This window comes from Diabrotica undecimpunctata, chromosome 5 (assembly GCF_040954645.1).
Source record: "Diabrotica undecimpunctata isolate CICGRU chromosome 5, icDiaUnde3, whole genome shotgun sequence".
In the NCBI taxonomy this organism is placed as follows: Eukaryota; Metazoa; Arthropoda; class Insecta; order Coleoptera; family Chrysomelidae; genus Diabrotica; species Diabrotica undecimpunctata.
The window spans coordinates 669,092-693,084 of record NC_092807.1 but is presented as its reverse complement, the minus strand read 5'-3'; the positions used below and the strand labels follow the sequence as shown (position 1 = coordinate 693,084).

Here is a 23,993-nt window from a genome sequence, read left to right as displayed (position 1 = left end):
CTTTTAGGTTAGGATATCTCAGAAACCAATTCATTAATTTGGAGCTTAGATTCGTTGCACCACACCAAAAACCTTCGGAAAAGTATAATCCCTTTTCTTGGTCTCAGGCTTGTCGTATTGTGTAATTTAAAATTGTAGATTATGTGACAATTTGTCATCTTGATAAAAAAAACTTTTATCGATCATGCAGATGCATTTGCTTGTATCAAATATGAAGAACTAGTAATAATTTTCAAACGTCACAAAAGTATTAATTTTTGTGACTTAATTGACAATATAAAAATGTTACTTTTACGCCTAGTGTCGCCTAGACGTAGACATAAAAGTGAAAAACTTTTACGCCCTGGCACAAAAGTGTAAAAGTCAAAAGCTTCGTAAACCGCAGTGGACTTGGTAGGCAACATTCCTTCGGTTACAGTCTTTGCAGTACACATAACATCTGGAGGAGTACGCGATGCCGTGGGATCTTCGGAATCATACATAACACTCGTACTTTTTGGCGACAATAAGCATAAACGTTCACAAAACTTAACGAGTAGCGCAAAAATCGGTGATTTTTCTTATTTGTCAAAGTGACTATCAATAGAAGTAAGCGTAGTAACTTAAAATTATTTGCGACGTTTGACAAAAAAAAAAATAGAATGTTCTATTCGGATTGCCACAAAAAGTATCATTTTACTCCCAATAAAACAATATACTATTATTGTACATTTGACACAAACTATGTCTAAAACAAAAGCTTAGCATAGATTAAGACAAGTTTAATAATGTGCGGAGTACAACAAGATTGTCTTTGTTTCCTGATATTGTTTAGTAGATACCAAATTTGGAGTATATACTTAAAAAAGTAATGAAAACAACGAGAAAAAAAATTAGAGTCAATGAAATTTATATTCACAACTTAAAATTAGTGAATGATACGGTAGGTAATCATTGTAGAAAATCTTGAAAAAAAAACACTAAATGCAGTGCAAAAGAAGTCCACCACACCAAATTAAAAATAAATACAGAAAAAATTGTCAAACATTTTTCTGGTAGTTTCTGTTTCATTTATTTTAGTTTTGTTATTCTGTAGTTACCACCCTGGAATATTTAATATGCTTACAAAGTACAGAGTTAACGCCAATATTGATATTGTAATTGTGTTTCCATCAACAACGGTCAATAAATACAAACACACTTAGAAAACCATTTATTCCTACAATGTTACGATTATAAAGATATCTTAAAATTATACTATCAAATTTACAAATTGTACATCTTTATTTCACACTCTTACTTAATCCCTTTTATACCTGTCATTGGCCATCGTAATCCTAAGAGTGCTCGGTTTTAGAGTACCCGCATTATAATCGAAACCCGGTCTTGCAATTTTCCGCGTTTTTGGCGTATCTTCCGCTTCGGTCGACGAAGATCCGCTATCGGATTCCTCGGACTCCGATTCGCTAAAAAACAAAGTATTACCATTAAAATATCATAAAATATAATAATTGATAAAACATTTCGGCAAATCTGCAGAAAAATGAAGAAGTTTTTGATGATTCAAGCAATCACAGTATTGTATTTGGGTCACGTAACTAGATATTTCATCACATCTGGGGAAAATAGCAGAAACATTGACATAACCTATCATTATCTTGTGAAGGCTCATTTATACTTCAAGCTCTTATATCTAATGTGCAACAATTAAAGACTTTATATTATTGGCATTTATTATTGTTTTAATGTTACATCTTAAGTGGATTTTTGATTAGAGAGAAAAGTATGTTGTAGATAACTTAACGCAATGCTACAATTTTTTTTTTGTTATTTAATTATAAAAAATGCTAACATGGGGTTAGAACAGTTAATTTAATATTGAGTGTCCCACCTCTAATAATAAAATATTAATGAAGATTGAGCGTATGGTTTTTCTTTCTGATTTTAAACATGCCATTCACGTTCCGATTTTTAGTCCGACTAGTGGTCCCACTTCTGCAGTTGGATCTGAAATCGGACTGTGAGTGGGCTGGTTGGAATAGTTGGACAACTAGTGGTACGAGTCAGAACATCTAGAGGGACGACTTCCGACTGGCGACGAAGTGGGAGCGTGAATGGTGAAGTTGGAAGTCGGATCATAGGTGGGATCGAAAATTTCCTTAGTCGGTTGACCTTCGGCACCTGTTACGTATGAGATTTCTATGAATTACTTTACGCAAAGATCCCTAGTTCGCCAATATTTAATAGAAAATATACTTTCAATTTCACGAAAATTACCTTTATTAAAATACACGATTCTTCATCATCATCTACTTTTTGTTAGGGCAAATCATTTTCCTTTCTGTAGATCTATTTCGGACACTCCCACACAGGTACAATTTCCAACACTCCGGATTGGCTACAGAAGAATTATCAACAAACAAGGAAAATTAAATCAGTTGTACTAAAATTATTTTCTTGTGGCATCTTATGCAAATTTACTATTTTAATTGGAAATAAGCCTGAATATTAGTTAGAAACTAAATTTATTTGACGTTTCGACTTCAACTTCGGAATACTTTGATAACGATTTCCGCAGTGGAAGTCCAATAGTCAAATACATTTAATTTCTAACTCATATTTCTTCATCCAAAATTTTTTCTTCTTTTTTTTTTTTCAAATGATAGAGATAACAAGCACAATGCTGCCATTTTCCTCCTCCTAATTATATTTTGCATAGTGTTTACTCGATACATTTTTTGGTTAAGCGATGTACACCGTCGTGAAAACAAACTAGAACTAAAGTTGGACCGCTAATTGGATAGAAAGTCGGAGCGTAAGTGGAGACGAATATCCAACTAGTAGTCCTACTAAGTGAGACCGCAAGTCGGAACGTGAATGCCCAGCTTTAGGCATTTATTTAAAGCATTTATAATTATTGCGTGCAATTTGAGTGGAATTTGACAGCTGCCAGGATTGTATCAGCCAAATGTGCACTTAAATTGGTATTTTATTGCAATTTGAATTAAAAAAAAAATGGCCTTAGTATAAATTATTGTAATTGTTATTAGAAAATAAATAATATTCAACTTTTAAAGACACAGTAAATATCAACAATAACGTTACAGCTTAGGATATATTCGCGTTCTAAAACGACCGTGCTGCCAACTGCTGTCAAAATAGATAAGTAATTAAATAGGGATAAATGTCAAAAATTTGAATAAATTAGAGTTTAAAACTGGTATAAATTTCATCAAATTTTAAAAATACTGAGCTTACTTGCCGTTCAAATTTCCGTTTTAAAATTCCCTATCAAATTTACAATGTCAACAAACGATATCCCTATTTCGTCCACCATCTTTCAAAACAAGTGCTGCCACCTATAGTCATTTGAGAACGCGAATAAAAGCCCAAGAAGGAGTATTTGCTTTTCGAAGTGTTGATTTTCTTCGAGAAATAATAATGTCATAGAATTTTTTGCTGCTCTCTAGTAGGGACACTGAAAAAACTCCGCGAGAAGTAAGAAACTTACCTTTCTTCACTGGAACTAGCACTTTCCGACTCCGAATTCGAACTCTCCTCCTCGGAGCTGGAACTTTCCTCGCTCTCGCTCTCTTGTGCTTTGGACCAGATCGTAGAAGCCACCGCCGGCTGTTTTTGTTTCTTTATCACGACCGCCACTTTACTTCTAGGTTTCGCGTCGGCGTCCTCTTGGTCCGAGTGGTCGTACTCCTGATACTTGGAATATCTGTTGTATCTGACGGTACGCTCGGGCGTTGCGTGTCTTCGGTGTAACGGCGAACGTCGCCGAACGGGAGATTCGTCTCTGCGCAGGGGGCTTCTGGCTCGGTGTCTAACAACATAGAAATTGATCAAATACTAAACTAGTAAAACAATAATATTTATAAAAAAATCGTATTTATTACGCTTTTGTAGAGATTATAAATACTCATTGATACCGTACCGACAAATTGTCCAGAGAAATAAGATTTTTCTCGTGACACTGACCCTGTCAGACAAAAGACAGTTGTTTTGAGTAGTATGGACCTCTCTAACAACCATCTATATGTTTCCTGCAGTCGATTTTTTTGATTTAATTAGTCATTAACAAATTGAAGTGAAGCATTTGAAACCAATTTGACAGTAAGAAACATAATTCATATAAAATGGGTATTTTTAAAAATGTTTCTATCCTTATTTTGTTGCTTAGAAAGTTGCAAAATAAGTCAGAAATTTCGTTTTTTTTTTTGTAAATGTTAATAACTTTTTTAAAAATGAACTTAAAACCTTCTATCACACGGAATGTTGTGCTTTCGAAATATGAAATAATAATTTTCCTGCGGGCAATGGTTAAAAAGCTATTCTAATTGTTTATAAGCAAAAAAGTTTTTGTAATATTCAAAATTGTTTTTATTCATTTTTTAAATATTATTGATATTATTGATGGAATAAATATTCTTCTTACATAACCTACCCGTAGAATTATTGTAACTTCATTATTTTTCGACTAACATTGTAAAAAATATTAATTTGAGTTAAACAAATAAAATAGCTTTTAAACTATTTGACCAATCGCTTTGAAATTTGGATCATATTTAAGCACCACAATCGATGAAATATGAAGGTTTTATAAAAATTATTACCTTTTATATAAACATGGGAAACAATGGGAAAAATAATAAAAAACAAAAAGAGATGACAGATGTTGAAGAACAGAATGGCTTTCGTGCAGGCACTAGTGCACACGTGCACTAGTTCACAGTGAACTAGTGAGTGAACTAGAAGTGACTAGTGAGTGTAGTAGTGTCTGGGGGCTCGGGAGACTGAGACCTCGGAAGCCCTGAAGAAGACATCAGAGAGGATGTAGAAAGCCCGGCAAAATGGATATCGACGCGGTTCAACCCGGAAGACTGGTGAGTTTAATATTAATTTTTATAATAATATTAATCTTAGCTCTAAGTTTAATTGTACTAACCGCGGAAATCTTTCCGAACATATATATATATATATATATATATATATATATATATATATATATATATATATATATATATATATATATACATATAAGCAAGAAAATATACAAGCAGTACAACAGCTCTACAAAAATATGACGGCAAACATTAAAACTGGAAATAGATTAACTAGAGAAATTCCTATTAGTAAGGGCCTAAAGCAAGGCTGCTGCATAGCACCTACACTCTTCAAAATATATCTAAATGAGGCACTCTCAGTGTGGAGAAGAAAGTGCTGCAATATGGGCATCCCAATCGGAGATGATAGATTGTACACGATACACTTCGCTGACGACCAAGCCATTCTAGCTCAAGACGAGAGTGATGTAGGCTACATGCTTAGAAAACTGGAAAATGAGTATACCAAATGGGGCCTCACAATTAATATACAAAAAACTGAGTACTTAGTTGTAGGAGAAAAACCAGAAAGCCTACAAATCGAAACGGGAACTATAAAACCAAAAGACAATTCTAAATACTTGGGAGTCCAAATAACATCAAAAGCAGGAAGTAGCGAAGAAATACACTCCAGGATTGGCCAAGCAAGATCAGCCACCAGACAGCTACACGGACTATTATGGAATAAAAAAATAACAAAAGAAAATAAAAGAAGAATTTATAAAACAATAATAGAAAGTATTGGGCAGTACGGCGCCGAACTCTGGGAAATAAACCAAAGAAACAAATCAAAAATTAAGGCCATGGAAATGAACTACTGGAGACGATGTTGCCAGCTCACTAGCCTTGATAGGATGAGAAACGAAGATATTCGGAGAGAAATGGAAATCGATCTAGACATAATAGACACAATCGAAGCCAAAAGACTTAACTGGTATGGACACCTTCAGAGAATGCCTGAAAATAGATGGCCAAAAAAAAAAATAGAAGAATGGACTCCGTCAACTAGAAGAAAACGAGGTAGATCAAGACGATCCTGGAGAGACGATATCGACGATGCAATGACCGCCAGAGATCTAACAACTGAAGATTGCTTCGACAGAAAACGCTGGAAATTAGGATGCGAGAAGCGGCAGCAGCTGTAGAAGACTCGCTTGTTATATATATATATATATATATATATATATATATATATATATATATATATAACATATAAAATGAAATTTCTGAATTAGTTTGCAACTTTCTAAGCAACAAATAAGGATAGAAACATTTAAAAAACGTAATTTTAAACATTTTTATATAACTTAATAAGTTTCTTATTTTCAAATTTGTTTCAAATACTTCACTTTTTGCTGATAGACGAAAAAAGCGAAAATTTACCATTTTTTGACCTCAATCTATCTATATAAAAAGCTATGATGACAAGTCACACCGTTTGTCCAGTAAACTAACGACGCCATCTAGGAAAGATATCTGAACTACCACCATTTGACATTTTAATCATATTTTGTTCTTGAAACAATAAAATTAAATTTTTCTTTACATAATTTAATTTATTCCTGCCACCACAAATTGTATAATCAAAAGAAATATTAAAACATTATTGTGATTTCTTTGACAATTAATTAAATATTGGTGTGTTCCGAAATAAATTTTACATTTATCTTACAGATAAGTAACAGCAACATAATTTGACGTGAAAAGACGGGTACATTTTATTTTATAAATAAATGTCTATCCTTCAGATAACTATCTGTTAGATAGGACAATGTTTGCTAGAGCAAATTTCAACAAAATGAGAAGAGTTCTATGTACCAGGGATTTAAAACTGGAACTAAGAGTTAGGTTGGCGAGGTGCTATGTTTTTTCGACTTTATTTTATGGAATGGAATCTTGGACCTTGAATGCGACATCAATGAAAAAACTGGAATCATTTGAGTTGTGGGTGTACAGAAGAATTCTGAAAATATCATGGACAGAACACGTCACAAACAAAGAGATTCTGGGAAGGATGAACAAAGAAATGGAAATTTGAAATTCAATAAAAACAAGAAAATTAGAATATCTCGGACATATTACACGTGGAGAGATATACACCTTGCTCCAACTGATTATGCAGGGAAAGATCCAAGGATGGGAAGGATGAACAAAGAAATGGAAATTTGAAATTCAATAAAAACAAGAAAATTAGAATATCTCGGACATATTACACGTGGAGAGATATACACCTTGCTCCAACTGACTATGCAGGGAAAGATCCAAGGAAAGAGAAGCATAGGGAGGCGTAGAATGTCATGGCTGCGCAACCTGAGAAAGTGGTACGGATGTACATCAAATGAACTTTTCAGAGCAGCCGTCTCAAAAGTCCGAATAGCTATGATGATTGCCGACCTTCGCCGCGGAGATGGCACTTGAAGAAGAAGAAGATAGGAAAATATTTAATTAGAGGTTAGATTAGGCCCTTTCATGCAAGGAGTTTATTATTTTACAAATTGACCGGTGAATTGAATTGGTGATCGGTAAATCGGAAATATAATACAAAACTCAAGCTTTCCCAACAAATAAATTGCCAAACTAGAAATACGCTGGTTTTTTACGTGGGTCGATTTCATAAGACGACTTTACGCAAAAAGTTCAGAGACTCTCCAAAAATGAGTTATTTGTTATGAAAGTTGTACAACAGATTAAAATATTATTCTGTTGTCGTCCTAGCCTTAAATAGAAGAAGCACAGAAAAAATTAAGTGAAGTGATTGTAGATTCAATTGATTGGATCCCCCGTCGCATGGTGATGGACATAATCACTAGTTGTTAATATATACGTCTATGGTTTATACATTTACTTTTGGGTATCTAAAATGCCTCCTGTGATCGAGAATTCCTCCGACTGTGAAATATGCACTGTAATTAATTTTCTTACCGAAAAAAGCATGAAAGAAGTTGAAATCCACCCTTACATTTGTAGACAAAACGATATGAGTGATATAATGGTAAGCAAATAGTTAACAATTTTCAATGACGGTCGGAGGAATGTTATGACGAACAACGGAGTGATCACTGACCATTTGGTGTATAAATTCCGCGAAAAAGTGATAGAAAACAGACGCTTCGTGATTTCTTCGTTATCAGAGGCTTCTGCTCAGTTTTAAAAATTGTTCAACCTACGAAATAGTTACCAAACGCTTAAACTATCGAAAATTGTGCTCATGTTAGGTCATGGCAGAATAAATTGTTACCAGAAGAGTGGCTAAAGGGAATATTTCCGTTGCATAAAAAGGGTGATCAACTGAAGTGTAAGAATTATAGGGGCATATATATTGTTGGTCAATATCAATGCGGATTTACTGCTGGAAAGTCAACTACACATCAAATTCAAGCACATAGGCAGATTCTAAAAAGTCACTAGAATATAACAGAGATACACACCATTCTTTCGTCGACTTCCAAGGAGCCTATGACAGCTGATGTGTCCCCTCTTTAATATTGCCTTGGCAAAGGCAATCAGACAATCAAATATTAGAAATGAATGGAACTATTTTTAATAGATCGACGCAAATTCTCGCATTCACTGACGATATAGTTATAGTGTGCAGAAGTATGAGACATATGGTGCAGTGTTTTACAAGGCTTGCTGACGAGGTAAGTGAATTAGGACTTCTGGTAAACGAGGAAAAAACTAAATATATGTTGGTTTCTAAAATCCCCCGAAATATCCAACAGAGAATTCAAATTAACAAGCATACTTTTGAACAAGTCAAAGAATTCACATATCTTGGATCGCTAATAAACGCAACAAACACGACAAGACCTTAATAAGACCGGTTTTATGATGGACCTTATCTCAAAATAATGAAAGACTTCTTGGTATTTTTGAGAGAAAAATGCCTAGAAAGATTTTTGGGGCCGTAAATGAAAATGGGCTATGGCAGTTATACACCGATCCAGATACAGTAAAACCTCCCTTAACCGAAACCTTTTTAACCGAAACATCGTTTGACCGAAACGGCTGACAGTTTCAATAATTTTGTCAATAAAAAGTAAATGTTTGTCGCAAAACGTAAACAATTTCGTTAATTTCACTCACCAATTGATGTCTATGCATGTTGGGAAATCACAAAAAAGAAGCCAAAAAAGTTCATGGATGTCGACCACTTTATTTTTAGAATGGTTTGAAAATGAATTCGTCTCAAGTGTAAAATCCTTTTTAAAATCAAAAAACCTTGTCATCAAAGCATTGTTGCTTGTTGACAATGCGCCCTCACTCTCAAAATCTACAAAATGGTGACAATTGTCAGATTTTTGCCACCGAATGTCACAAGCTTAATCCAGCCGTTAGACCAGGGAGTCATAGAGACATTCAAGAGACATTACAGAGAAGCATTCTTAAGACATCTGTTATTACAGGAGACGAATTAATCCAAAAGTGTTCCCGAAATTCTCAAATATTTAACAATAAAACATTTTTATTGGTGAGCTGAGTCGTGGGCCAAGATCAAATCTTCAATTTTGGAAAAATACTGGAACAAACTTTTTGATAAGATTTTGATTGACGATCCTGAAGAAGAAAATGGTAAGAAAACGACAGAAGAAATTAAACCTTTCATTAAAAATTTGCCGGGACATGACGAAATTAACTAAGAAGAGATACGTGACTGGTTAGCAGCTGATGACTCAGAACGTGAATTCATCGACCAGGACATCATTGATATGGTTCTTTATCAAGACAACCTGAGCATATCAGATGACGAAGATGACGACCCAAGAGGCAACAGGTAGCACAAGACCGTCGACGAGATTTTCAATGCTTTAGAGGAAAGAATTTTATACAGTAGGCCTAATTAGTTAGGGACACGACTAGATTCTTAATTTTTGTTGTCATTACATCAAGTTTTGTCCTTTTCAGATTGCTTTACGTTTCGTCGAACAATCGAATGAGGCAAACTCATGACGTTCTGCAAATTAAGAATGGAGGGAGAGAGAAACATCGTTGTCAAACGAAAACGCAAAAAAATAGCAGATTTCTTTAAAAAAGCATGTTAAAGTTGTTCATTTTCCTTAATTTTATTACTTTATTTTGGATATACTTATTAGAAAACATTATGAAATCAACTCATAATATTTTTTAATACCAATACTTTGATCAAGAATATTATAAAAAACAATGTTATTTTTAACCGAAATTCTTGTTATCCGAAACGGCCTCCCCCCCAATTATTTCGGTTAACGGAGGTTTTACTGTATTGTGAAATTCGTTAAAGTGCAGAGACTTAGATGGGCTGGTCAGAAGATGGAGGGAAGTTGCCACGAATCGACAGGAGTGGCGACATCTTTGTGAGCAGGCTAAGATCCACAACGGATTGTCGAGCCACTTATGATGATGAATGTCAGGACAAGGTTATTGCTGGTTAATTTGTTGTTTCATGGTGACACAAAAAATTCATTCGTGACATTGAGAGAAAAAACACGCTATATATTATATATACACATATAAGTGCTATAATAAAACACCTTATATGGAGGCTATTTAAATAGAGAAACATCCCCATTACTTCAACAAACACAAGATGTACTGTAAAATATTATTTAAATACAAACCTCTGCGAATGTTCTCCCCTCCTGTGTTCATACGGCGATCTAGATCGAGCTCTTCTCCTATTTAACACCGAACGCACGTCAGACTTGATGTTTTCTTTTCGGTCTCGTCGTAGCTCCGCAGGATCCCTATCGATGGAGAAGACGATCTGCCGCGATCTGAAAAAGACCGTTTTGATGATAAACTTTTTTATCTTATGCCTCCGTATCGTGAATAACTGCCTGTGGTAATAAAACATGCTTTTCGAGTTTAAAATTTGACCGCGGAGTTGTTCTTTATTGCCGCTAATGAGTGTATGAAAAAATCGATCGTGTAGCCATAGGAACTTTTGTTGACTATGTGGTTGTTTTATCTCTAATTGTCCGTAATGCCTTTATTGTACGTATGTCAAGGTTTTGTGTACTTTAATAAATGGATTGGATATTTATTATAATAATGTAATTATTATAGCGCAGTCAACACGCGAGATATTATATATACCAAAAAGCGCGATTATTAGCACACAACGAAATGAGATTTCGGTTCAAAAGTTAATTAAAATTTTTTTCTAAACATTTACGAGGATTTTTTAATGACATACAACAGAGAAAAGCAAAATAATTGAAATCTTGAAGATTGTCCCAAGTAATTTCGCTTCCTAGAGCATCTTCAGGGGCATTTCGTCAATGTTGGCCTATCCAACAATTATAGAATGTCATGAACATAAAATTGTACATCACACTACACTACACAAGGACAAACACTTTACAATTTTTTAAATATAGACGAAGCTACATTATGGTCGGCATCAGGAGAGAGAATCATTCTTTTGTAGAAGTTTTCCCTTGTGGTGGCATCTCTGTTGTTCTCTGGTGCATAGATTGCTATCACATTCAGAGGTTTGACACCCCGTTCAACTTTTAAACTTACTATTCTTTAAGGGGTATATTTACATTCTTGTACTTGGTGTAATAATTTTCTGTGTACTAACAAGGCGACTCCTTCTTTGGCTCTGGTTTCTTTCGCAACACCACTGTAAATCATCAGATAGTCATCCAGCAAAAGAATTGAAGTACAATTTCTATTTTAAAAAAGGTTTCTAACCTCGAATCTTAAAAGCCAAATAAAAGTTTGTTTGTCAAATAAAAAACAGTTGGATTCTTCTTTAAATTGCGCAAATATTCGTATAAATCGTAAAAAAAAAACATAAAGCAATAAATCCAGAATGCGGCCCATAAACCTGTAGAATAATGTGTTATTACATGTTTTTTCTAATATGTTGGTAAGAAATCTAAAATTCTTCATGTAAAGGTCGTCTCCTTTTCTCCAACAATGTTTACAGCTTTTATTTCTTCTTCAGAACAGAATATATTTTTTTAAATACGGAAATAAGCATTTAAGTTAAGTCTAGTTACACTTTATAAAGAAAACCACTTACCTATTCTTAAGTTTCCTCCCCAGATCATCTTCCACCAAGTCGATCACTTCGATGGGTTCTCTGTAGTTGTTGATGCTTAAAATGGTTCTTAAATCTTTGGGTTCCTTTTTCAATTTCTCAGTTTGATTTTTCAGCTTCTGAATGGCTTTCCTTATTTTTATCCTTTCTTCCTCTTCGTCTGCGTACATACGCATTCGCATTGACCTACCTATAATAGTAAAATTCTCTGAAGTAATCGAGATGAAGATCCCAATTGTCGTAAGAGGTGAAGTTACAAATGAAACAAATAAAATATTGGCCTTATTAAACTTTAAATGTCACGGCATTCAATATGGCGACACTTCTACTACCAACCCGTATAAAATAACGGATTTTATGGCCTCCTTAAATTTAAGATTTTTTTCGATAATATAATATATTTTTAACAGTATATAAACAAGATACCCCTAAAATATCATTCTAAGGCAATCAAAAGTTAATACAGTCCCTATTAATCAAGGGTATCCCCCTTTAAGATAAGCAAAATGCCCTCACTCTCAGAGTTCATTTCTGTGTGATTAAAAAATAAGGCTCAGTAATAAAAGTGCATTTCTTTTTTCAAAAAAAAAACGCCTTTTTTTGCAGGTGGCTGCAACTCCAATTTTTGTGTATTCGATCAAAAACTATATCTCTGATTTTTTTTCAGATTTTTCAGAATGGTGCGCCATCTTCAAAAATCCGAAAAACTGTTTTTTAAGGGGTTTTGGGGAATTTTCTACATTTTATAGACTTCAAAATAGATCAAATCAAGATTTTTTATGAGTTATACAGATTCTAAATTAAATGAGGCCTTTAGGACATTCAAAAATTGGATAAAACACCTTTAAACCACCCAAAAAACAAGTTTTTGACGGTTTTAAGTGTTTTGGCGGGTTTAATCATATTTTTACAACCTGAATTAATTTTCTCATATTTTCACTTGTTTCATTATCATCAGTTTAGGCAACGGCAGTCGTTTAGCGGCAACATGGCGACCGCTGCTTCAGTGACCCCCTGCCCCAACCTATCCCAGAGTATAAAAGCAACTACACAGGGTAAGACCAAGCGAGGGCATTTTGCCTACCGTAACAGAGATACTGTTTCACCACTGAAAAATTCGGTTTTCATACATAATTGAAAGAAAAGGTCTCCTGAGATTATTGTTTATCTTAAATTCAACATCTTATGATTTGATAAATAAAATGTGGCCTTACCTTTTGGTTTCTTGACTGTCGTTTCTTCTTCAACTATCTCCACTTCATTTTCTGAATCTGTGCGAGGTTTCACTCCTAATCTTGTAGCTAGACTGGAATTCTTTATTTCTACAGTTTCTCCTATAAAAAAATAATATATTCCAATGGAACTGGACTCATTTATTGTGATTAATTGATATATTATTGAAAAATTTGAGTAAATGGATAAGAAAAGAGACTGAAAATGAAAACTAAACGAAAGTGAATTTTAGAATAAGAAATTCAGTTTGTAAATATACAACAAGCAATCCTTATAAATTATAGTTACTTTAATTTATCTTATTCATGCTTAGACATAAATATATTAAGGGGGTAGTCTGATTCTAAATTTTTGAAAAATTTATTTTGCAAAAATATTATAAATAAAATTATAACTACAGCAAAACACTTTAGAAGCTTAACATACAAAAATGAGGGAATTATGATTGATGCCAATATTTATAAAATGATTTGCAGACCCATGGTGGAATTCTACAATTTTCCTTAATTGTAAAAGACCTGCTAAAAATAGTATAAAAGTGAGCAGCTGAAAATGAAACAGCCAGCCTTCAACAAATTACTAGAATGTGTCATCCTGATAATCCACTTCACAACCAATCAAATACAACACTTTATAATAAAACTGGAATAGAGCCTATAAATGAGAGACTCGATAATTTGCGCTTAAATCTTTCTCTATTTTTAGGTCTCAAAGAGGCTTTTCCATTCTTAGTATTGCCCCAATTGTAAATAAATTCAGTGGTAAAGTCTCCCCTGCAATGCAAATTGAGGTCAGTGTCAGTAAGATGGCACAAATGTTTCAAAGAACTCTGGAATTGTTGTTTATTATGAATATTACCTTGGTGATGATGACACTAAAACTTGTAAACAATGGCAAGATGGTGAGCCCTTTGAAAACACTGTTATGTTGGGAAAAAGAGTGTGTTCTGCATGTCATGGAATGTACAAATGTGCAAAAGAAGCTAAAAAATACTGAAAAACTACTCAACAAAAAAAGCTGCAGTAACTGCAGCTCCAAAAATGCTTAAACTCTTAGTTTTACCCAAAGTACTCATATTATTCAGGCTGAGTCAATCAAATGGGGCCTGCAGATATTAAAAAATACCTAGATGTTCTCGCTGGCACTGCAATTCGATCCCTGGCCTTCTGTGTGGAAGTCAGATATCCTACCCTTGAGCTAACCAGCCCACAAATATTTATATTGCTGTAATATGTAAAAAGACAAAATGTAAAAATACACTTTTGTATAAAACAACAGCTCTTTAAAACCAGACTGCCCCCTTAAGCTCATTTATTAAGTTACATTACATAATCATTCACGCTGATAAATTCTGGCTATACAATGAAAAATCTAGTAACAATCTTCAAAAACTATAAATATAGTACCTGATGTGGGTGTTGTTTCCCTAAATTTGGCATCTTTATCCCAATTCCTGGCCAAATTCCCCCATGGATTCTTACCCCTTGGCAGATCTTTATTTCTGTCAAAGATACTCCCACGCTCTCGCTTTGTATCTGATAGATTTTTAGTAGTGCCCATCCTTTTGTAGTATTTGGCTAGGTATTCAATCTTGTATGGTTTTTTGTCAGTCTTCAATGCATATCTCAACAACAAGCATTTGGCTTTTGGATGTCTGTCACCCAGTCTCCAGTAACCAGGTGGAATAGGTATTGTTATTTCTTAAAAAAATGTTTATCTAGTTATGTTTACCTCTAATCAATGTTAAATACTCACCTGTAATATCAACTGCATTTTTAAACTTATCCTTAGCAGTATTTGGCACAATAATGCCATCTACCGAAAGTTCCACCTGTCTATTTTTAAGCAAAATACTCTGACCATGCTCCTCTTCAAGTTCTTCTCCATCCAGAAAGTCTTTAACCAACACTTGCTCCCTAACAGGCATTCCCTTCACTGCTTTAGATGTATAAAACATGGCCCTAGCTGCAGTTATATTCTCGACCCATTTTATGTTACAACTTTGTTCATCAACACACTCTATTTCTGTTGGGGCATATTTGGCAAAGTAGTCCAATATGTCTTCTATTAACATGTCTTTTGTACCCAACAAATGCACTGTGTCGAACCTGATTAAGTTTTCATTATCATCTGTAATTCCCAAACTATCTCTAAGCTCTTCATGATCAGCATCAGTAAAACAGTGGATTTCTTCTGGTTTTAATGCAAATCTCTTAGCTCTTTCTAGCCGCTTTTTATGTTCTTCTTCATCGAAAATATTTATACCTGTTGTAAATACTGATGTAGGGAGACTTTGTTCTACCTAAAACAGTACATACATATTATATCAATACACTTACCATTATGTTGACAAATAATCAGATAATTTAATAATTTTCTAAACAGTGACACCAAATATAAATTAAATATTCTCTAATAATTCTTCAAACCACTCCTTTGAAGATAATATAAAGTACTTACTTGTGGTTCGTCGTCAACAATTTCTCCGTCCTCATTCTCAGATTCATCAACGTCCATTTGTTGATTCGGGATTTCAATTCTAATATTTGGACGCTCATTTTCGGTTTCCATCTCGTCCTACCATTCAGCAATGTTCAGCAGTCAGCAGAGCTAATTTTTAATTTCGTTGTTCTCTGATGTAAACTATATACACATAACCTCCAAAAAAGCACAAAGCTACATAAAGCTGACGTTTGACAAAGTCGCTTCTAAAGCTGTGTGTAGAGATGGGAAGTACAGATAATTATAACAGTTTATTAAGAAAGGTTTCATGCAACTTAAATTAAAAAAATTATGATATTGCGATTACAGCCTTAAAATACGAGTCATAAATATTTAATCATCATTCTATTTAGCCTTTTCTCTATGCGGGGTCAGCTTCCCCGATTACATTTCTCTATGATTCTATTTTGGGCCATGCCATATAAATAAGGTATTAAAATAGCTTTTTAGAAATAAAGAAGTCTTCATTATGGACCTCAATTTTTCTATTACCTATAGCATCGTTTGTTCATTCTAAAGTACTCATTAGAAAAATGAAATACAAGCACCAAACAACAGTTTGAATACAATATCATGTAGAAAAAAACTAAATATACCACTAGAAAGAGTAAATATCCAAAGGAAGCTCTTGAGGTTCTTAGAAACTTCATTTATACAATTTTTACATTGTTTTATGTATTTTAAATATAAAAGAGAAACTAGGGTAAAATTTTTATTAAATTTTCATATAAAATAACATGTCATTCAATGTGTAAGAAAAAGTGCAACATTATAACTTATTATTATACAGCATATCACATTGAAATAACAAAACAATCAACATGGCATATCACATAGATCCACTCTCTATGTTAATATTAGCTGTTGGATCAGGTCCCAAATATGGCGCAGTATCAGTCCAGTACCAAGGAGGGTTTCTTGTCTCTTGTAGTAGAAAAATGTTTGGCAAGATGCTGGTAACAATACTGTAATAGGAACAATACCTGGGGCCCACGCCAGGTATAAGAGTGTTGTATGGAGGCGCCAGGATGTCTATAAAAGCAGCTGGACCATCCACGCTGTAGATTTCATGAATGTTTCTTTTGTTTGGATCTAATATACAAGGTTTACTGTCCACTCCAACAATATCATTACTAACCAATTCTGCTGTTACAAAACGTTTTCTTTTACCTTTATCCGGACTTAACATAATATTTGAGCCAGAACTTGTTTGATTGTCTTTGTAACTTCTGGTATCAACTTCTACAGTTGTTGGTGTATTTATAGAGTAACTTATCACCCTTATTTTCCCAGCTAAAACTTTTATGAGCCCGTACATCTCCGGGTGATTGTGTAGAGGGAGCTTTTTATCTTTTTGTAGAACAAAAATGCCCATTGTTAACGATGAATCCTCGTAGACGTCAATATAGGTAACAGGAGCTTCCTCCTCAGATTTAGTGGCTGCAGTTATATCAAAATTTACATCTTCTGCTGTTGTTTTATCTAATATTGATGCCAAGCTATCAAGATTTGCTATAAAGTGAACAGGCGTACTATTTGTGAACGTTAGAAGTGCTTGTTTTAACACCTTTTGTATTTGACTAGCCATGTTTGTTCCACTGGTTATATATTTCTAAAATGGTTGTCTACGACAATAACTCTATTAATTCCTTTATATTATAAATATTCTGATAGGTAGTTAATTCATAAAACATTTGTATATTGTTTTTACCTAATAATTCTCATTAATTTACAAGTTCGAACTCCCCACCCCCTAACGTAATCAAAACATAATATGACATAAATCAAGAAATGACATTAATGACAGATGCCATGCAAATAAAAGAGGAATACATTTTAGCAGCCACATAAAATAACTTTCACATTAATGTTATAAATACAAGTTATTTAAAATTAACAAATTGTTTCGTTCCTGCCAAGGAATCATTAATTGATCGTTTTATAAAGTCTTGGCTGTCTTTTACTATTGTATACCTCACTAGAACAGGCCATTATCCTAGAACTTTCTGTCATCTCCACAGTATGTACCACAAATAGTAGTGTAAGTGAAATAATACAAGTGGGGAGATTGAATTGTATGAGTCCAGCCGTTCATAACGGCGACGGCGCTACTAGCTACTAGTCACATAAACTGTGGTAGGGGTATGACCACAAATATGTAAGAGAGGGTATGACCACTTGTTGTTTTCGGGACTTTGGTTTGTTAATGTAATGGAAAACAGATATAGTCATAAAATAATAAATATAAACTTTCCTGTACTCTCTGTATCTGATGTTATACATTTATATATAAAAATGCGTAAGTGTATACTATATTTTTGGACAGAGAGAATTAATTGTTTTAGCATAGAACAAGTTTTTATTTCTTATTTTATGGCTATATTTATTTTCCATTAAAAGCATACTTTTTGTTTTTTGCTGCCCAAAATTCAAAATATATTTTTTGAATTTGCCGCCAAATAAAATTAGTTTAGGCCCGTCCGCACTTGGCGCTAGAAACTGTCCCAAATTTTTCTATGGGACTTACCTTATTAGAGGGCTATGTACTGTGGTTATCTCAAGAGCTATGAAGTTGTTTCATTTTCATTATTTGTTGTAATTCTTGTAACTTGTAAAGCACATTCTAAAAAACTGTTTTAAAACCATGGCTGATGAAGAATTCGACGAAAATGATGTAGCAGACGATTTCGATGACGACGTAGAGGATGATAACATCGAGGAACTCGAACAACCCGAAGAAGATGGAGATAACATTGATATCCTTGCTCCAGGACAAGCTGGTGGTGGTGTACCAAAAAACAAGAGAATAACAACTAAATATATGACCAAATATGAAAGAGCCAGAGTATTAGGTACGTGCATGAATTAGTTATTTTCAAAATATGCTTTCTTATTATTTTGTATAGAATTGTAATGTACTGTAAATTTATTCTAGGTACTAGAGCTTTGCAAATAGCCATGTGTGCTCCTGTTATGGTCGAATTAGATGGTGAAACTGATCCGTTGCAAATTGCTATGAAGGAATTAAAACAGAGAAAGATTCCTATTATTATTAGAAGATATTTACCTGACCATTCCTATGAAGATTGGGGAATAGATGAGCTGATTATCATAGATCACTAGATTGTAGAATTTTTATGTGAATATATTTAATAAATAGGTTTTTATATTACAGAGATGTTTTCATTAATAATAATTTAAAGTGTATTCTGCAATATTTTCTTATTCAAAATAGGTTGACCAAATAACTGAACATTATTTCAAAATAGTTTGACCCAAGCAACAATTCACTAATCTTGTTGAATCAATGGAAAAATACTTGCAATTCCTAGTAACTAAACCAAGAAGTTTAGATGCCTTTATTGAAATAGAGTTTTAGAGAAAAATTACACCCAAATCCTGAATAGGAGAAACATAATTCAGTGGCTTATTATTAATAGTATAGCGTATTTCAATTCTATTAACTTTATGAGAAAAACTTATAAAACATTTTTTCACATTGAAGTGGAGTTGGTTCTAATTGCACCAATTTTATAGTCTGTCTTGCAATAAGGTTTGATCTTTTAAGCTATCTACAACTTTCCAAAATTTCAAGTCATCAGCCAACATTAGACATTTAGGAAACAGGAAGTGATATTGTTAACAAAGATATTACAAAGAAGTGTGGCCTCCTTGAGGAAATCCAGATGTTACTGAGATACTGTCAGACAGATGACAATCTATCTTGACCCTGACTTCTCCCAGATGTAGAGTTTTTAATCCATTCAACAAACCTGACATGAAAGCCTACATTAATTAATTTGCCCAAAAGTATTTGGGGATCTACATGATCAAATGCTTTGGAAAAATCTCTGTATATTGCATCTATCTGTTTAAGGTCTTCCATTTGAGATAATATATCAGCTTGATAGCAAACCAAGTTTGTTGCAGTGGATTTTTTGTTATAAAGTTTAGGGATTGCAGATTGTATAGAAATGCTACGATAATTTTCAATGTTGTCTTTCTGACCATTTTTAAATATAGGAACAACATAACTTTCTTTCCACGAAGAAGGAAACAGAGGTTTTCAGAGATCTATTAAACAATATAACAAACGGCATTACAAGGGTACAGACACACTTTTTTAATAAAAAATTAGACACTCCATCTGGGCCAGCAGTAAGCTTATTGGGCAGCTCATTTATGCCATTAAAAATATCGGTCATGGTAATCTTAGAAGGAAAAATATTTGTACTAAAGTTACTATTTAATGGATGGATAGGTATGTAAAGGTTGATATTTAGTGAATACACAGTTTGTAAGTTCATAAATTAGCTTGTCTATGACTTCTAAATGCAAAAACAGGACAAAAGAAAAGCAAAAAATCCAACAAACTGATAGTCACAAGTAAACAAACCAGAAATGTCACAAATTACACTCAAAATCTGAAAAGATTCCCAAGCATCTTTTTTTGTACCTATCTCTATTCATAAAAATAACATGTGTCTTTACTTAATAATAGGTCATAGCTGGTTTGTCTTTAGTTTCATGAGTGGAAGACAATGATGATAGATAAAAAGTATGTTTTTTATCTCGCCAGGTATTATTAATGCACAGGTAAAGAACTACGGACTCAATTATAACTTATATGGCACCTTTTGTTGTTTCTTTTGCCAAATTTGCTTATAAAAAAATTCTATACAAAATCAAACAATGAGATGATGGGGGTAAAAATAATTGTGGATTGCAAACTTAAAAAATATTTTATTAAATAACAATGTGGTCAATGTTTTCTTTTCTTTTTCCTGTCTATTTCATTCAGCTCACTCTGTTGTTGTGCTGCATCTGAATAAATCCTTTTAACTTTATCTCTCCTTTCCATATCACTGAAAAATTATTAAAATGTAAGTTGTAAAAAATCAGAGATTTCACAGGCAGAAAAATATTTCTCCAATGAATTTTACAAACCTTTGTATTTGTCTGTTGACTTTAACTCGTCCCAAAAACGCAGTGTCCCTTCTAATTTCTCTAAGGGCACCTTTCTTCTCGCGTTTTACTTTGTGCATCAGTTTATTAAACTGGGCTTTTTCCTTTGACTGGTTTTTATGTTGTTTTCCATCATACCTACAAAGAAAATTATATATAAAAATGATGCATTGAATTATCTACACTAATATACATACACCGGTTGTATTCTGGGTTCATACAGCCTCAAAGCTTTAGGTCTTGAAATTTCCATTACCAGATACTCCAGTTTTCTTTCATTCTTTGAACTTTTCAGGGAATCTACCAGCTGCTTTAGACTATTTTGTACAATTGTAGGATAGCTGGAAAAAGGTATCAACTCCAGATACTTCAAAACATTTTCAAACATCTCCACATGACTGGAAAGTAGCTTATAATGATCCAAGAATTGTTCTAAAAGCTTTCCAATGTTATACAAAGCTCTGACTTGAAATTCTGCTGCTATTTCTACCTCACAAAAGTCCGTTCCATCTAGTTTCATACATGGCAACTGTTCTAAACTGAAATTTTCTATTAAGACTAAATGTGTAGAAGTTGATTTGAAAGGTGGTGGAATTTTCAGCAACCTTACACCTTTTTTTGGCACTGCCATGTGCAAAAGACCAGAAAGGAAGTTTATCACAGCTGGGAGGTATCTTTTTGATAAGGCAGAGTACTAAAAGAAGTAAGCTATAGTTAAAAATATGTTCAGTACAAGATTATTCAATAACACAATTAAGTAACAATTTATAAAGATAGGATTTGAATAAAAAAAAAAATACTAATATTAACAGCCTTACCTCTAATACTAAGGATGAAACAAACAAACCATATGCAATGTCCTTTCTTTGCTTGACTCTGCATTTTGTCAACATCTGTTCCATAAATATATAACAAGGAGTAACTATTTGGTGTCTAAAATCAGAAGTAGGAAATAATACACTGACTAGCTTGAGAAAAACTAAAACTTCTATACCAGGAAACACTTTAGGCCTCTTCTTGAATTCCTCAAACTTTTCTTTGATCACTTCTAGAACAGACGTATGAGAACTTTCTGGAATCAGTTTAACAAGATCATATATTTCAGGAACAAGACGTTTAAAGATATCAAAATTGTTTTTCATAGTTTTGGAGTCCATGTTTTCTGAAAATAAGTCGTTAATGTATTGAAGAATGTAAGCAAATAAAAGGCCTAAACTTTCTTTGTTTTTATCTGACATACTCGGATGGTTACACTTCACCATTCTTTGTATGATGATTTCTTCATGACCAACATATTGTTCCAAAGTTTCAAGTAAACTTTCATATGCGTTTGGTAATTTAAATGTGAAAGGAATGTTGGATGTGTTTTCATCTAAAGATTTATTATCTTTCTTGTTAGATCTCTCTAGATTTACAGTATTCTTTACATCATTTACTGCAGTACCTAATAATTTTACACTGTCCTCTTCAGAACGTTTTTGACTTATTGCACTATCACTCACATTTTCATCAACATTCTCTTCTACATCATCCTCTTCTTGATCATTATCTCCATTCTGTACATTATTATCTGTTTTATCTTCTTCCGCTTCACTTTCACTATCATCTTCCTTCAAATCTGAGAGATTATCTTCTGAATCAGTTTCCAATTCTTCATTTGAACCCTCATCTTCTTCATCTTGGTCTTCTTCAACTTCTGAATTGCCTTCTTCCTGGTTTTTAGTGGCTTTTAGTATAGTTCCATTTACATTTGCTTCTATTTGAACATTTGATTGACCTAAAACAATAAATTACATCAAGTTTTGACTTCTGTATTCATATTGATTCTGTGTTAATTGTAAAAGTATTCATACTGATCCATAAACGACTTTAAATGATAAAAACTAAACTAAAACTAGTTTTCCAATCTTACTAGTTGAATCCTATACTAACCTTCAGTATTATAGCTCAAAGTATTGTCTTCTTGATCATCTACATCATCAAAAACAAATCCATCATCCAAATCATCTGCACTTCTATGATATTGCTTGGGCTTTTCATCCTCATTATTATTCATCCTTCTTATCCTTTCTTGCTCCAACTGTTCTAAATTTTCTTTCTCTTCTTTAGCTATTTCATCTTCAGTTTTTAATCTGTCTGACACTGTCCCCCTTTTCTCAAACATTAACTCCCTCATTACTTTGTCATAGTCATCAATTGGAGGTTTTTTAACTTCTTCTTTATTTCGAGTATTTTGACTAACTAACGGAATGAGATCTTTCCATTCTGTGTCTAGTTTTTCTGTTAGTTCGAGAGTAGCTTCTTTCAGCTTCTGTTTTTCTGCTTTTCTTTTCTTGGACTCAACAATAAGTTGGTTTATTAAGTCTTTGTGGGTCATGGCACCTAAAAATCAAAATATATCTTAATAAAATTATATAAAACATACAATAAATCTACTAACCTTCTTTTCCTGTGTTTTTAAATAGTCCTCCGCCAAAATGCGCCTCTTTTACAAAATTTGACTCCAAATTTCCAGTCTTCTTTTCGCTATCTGACAAGTCTTCATCATCTGATCTAGGATCATCAAATTTTTCAATTTCGTTAAGTGTCTGTCCTTTATGAGTTAAAATTTCATCGTCGGCAAGATTGAAAATACTCTCTCTATTATGGGCTTTGACTTTCAGTGCTGTAAACCTCGCCAAAGCTTTTTCTTCGCTGTCCATGTGAGCTTTCTCTCCAATTCTTCTGTCCAGAAATTTATTGTTTTTATTTTGAACCTTGTATTCTTCCAGTAAGGTAGATTTTCGTTTATTGATGGCTTTAGCTCTGGAGACACCTGGAAGACCTCTATCATTCTTTTGCTTCTTGCCTATAACTTGTAGCTTTTCTCTATTTACATGAACCTCGAAGGGATTAGTCCTTTTCGGTTCTTTTTTAACATGAATACGCTCAGCTGATACTCCCTTTTTGTTTTTTACTTTCACCATTGTTACTGAGTATAAAAATGTTCAAGATAAATATCAGTTAATTTTTTAAATAAAAATAAATATTAGTTTACTTTTAACATGAGCACATTATTGAACCTAACCTTAAATAAATAATGTGTCAAATTACTTCTGTTATAGGCAACACTACATACATTAAATTTTAAGTAATTTGCCTATCTGTAGTTCCGCAGAATAATAATTATTCTGTGGTAGTACTCTCTTGTATTTTAAACTTTGAAACTGTTATAATATGAATTATACTGTAATCAGTTTAAAAATATTTAGTTTTCATTATGTAACAATTCCCATTTACACCAAGTATTTCCTAGCATGTATCAACCTAATAGTCTATTATATTCATGTCTATAAAAATAAACTTATGTTGCTTACTGCCAATTCATATATAGGGTAAACACCAGTAGCAGG

General features: G+C 33.3%; 4 protein-coding genes across 4 annotated transcripts; 1 reads left to right on the top strand and 3 right to left on the bottom strand.

Annotated features, from left to right (window-relative positions):
• Positions 1 to 1,179: 1,179 nt before the first annotated feature.
• Positions 1,180 to 15,810, bottom strand: LOC140440961 (uncharacterized). Its single transcript, XM_072531319.1, has 8 exons — positions 15,595 to 15,810; positions 14,890 to 15,436; positions 14,541 to 14,834; positions 13,116 to 13,235; positions 11,884 to 12,091; positions 10,469 to 10,624; positions 3,491 to 3,811; positions 1,180 to 1,445 (listed from the first exon to the last, which is right to left on the bottom strand). The coding sequence occupies exons 1-8, from the start codon at positions 15,703 to 15,705 to the stop codon at positions 1,280 to 1,282; spliced, it is 1,923 nt and encodes a 640-aa protein (XP_072387420.1). The 5' UTR covers positions 15,706 to 15,810; the 3' UTR covers positions 1,180 to 1,279.
• Positions 15,811 to 16,335: 525 nt separating this feature from the next.
• On the bottom strand, positions 16,336 to 17,419 carry LOC140440494 (2-aminoethanethiol dioxygenase). The gene has a single exon (XM_072530882.1). The coding sequence runs from the start codon at positions 17,222 to 17,224 to the stop codon at positions 16,466 to 16,468; it is 759 nt and encodes a 252-aa protein (XP_072386983.1). The 5' UTR covers positions 17,225 to 17,419; the 3' UTR covers positions 16,336 to 16,465.
• Positions 17,420 to 18,201: 782 nt separating this feature from the next.
• Positions 18,202 to 18,808, top strand: Polr2F (RNA polymerase II subunit RpII18). Its single transcript, XM_072530881.1, has 2 exons — positions 18,202 to 18,488; positions 18,572 to 18,808. Exons 1-2 carry the CDS (start codon positions 18,281 to 18,283, stop codon positions 18,757 to 18,759), a joined length of 396 nt encoding a protein of 131 aa, XP_072386982.1. The 5' UTR covers positions 18,202 to 18,280; the 3' UTR covers positions 18,760 to 18,808.
• A 1,556-nt stretch (positions 18,809 to 20,364) lies between these two features.
• l(3)07882 (Nucleolar protein 14 homolog l(3)07882) lies at positions 20,365 to 23,693 on the bottom strand. Its single transcript, XM_072531318.1, has 6 exons — positions 23,042 to 23,693; positions 22,534 to 22,983; positions 21,420 to 22,378; positions 20,799 to 21,295; positions 20,584 to 20,739; positions 20,365 to 20,501 (listed from the first exon to the last, which is right to left on the bottom strand). The coding sequence occupies exons 1-6, from the start codon at positions 23,565 to 23,567 to the stop codon at positions 20,399 to 20,401; spliced, it is 2,691 nt and encodes an 896-aa protein (XP_072387419.1). The 5' UTR covers positions 23,568 to 23,693; the 3' UTR covers positions 20,365 to 20,398.
• Positions 23,694 to 23,993: the final 300 nt, after the last annotated feature.

Coding starts and splice junctions, on each gene's coding strand:
- LOC140440494 (XM_072530882.1), bottom strand. CDS start 17,224: ATGGCTAGTCAAATACAAAAGGTGTTAAAACAAGCACTTCTAACGTTC.
- LOC140440961 (XM_072531319.1), bottom strand. CDS start 15,705: ATGGAAACCGAAAATGAGCGTCCAAATATTAGAATTGAAATCCCGAAT. Junction 15,437..15,594: donor TTGTTGACGACGAACCACAA/GTAAGTACTTTA, acceptor GTACTGTTTTAG/GTAGAACAAAGTCTCCCTAC. Junction 10,625..11,883: donor GGGAGGAAACTTAAGAATAG/GTAAGTGGTTTT, acceptor GGTCTTTTTCAG/ATCGCGGCAGATCGTCTTCT.
- Polr2F (XM_072530881.1), top strand. CDS start 18,281: ATGGCTGATGAAGAATTCGACGAAAATGATGTAGCAGACGATTTCGAT. Junction 18,489..18,571: donor TGAAAGAGCCAGAGTATTAG/GTACGTGCATGA, acceptor AATTTATTCTAG/GTACTAGAGCTTTGCAAATA.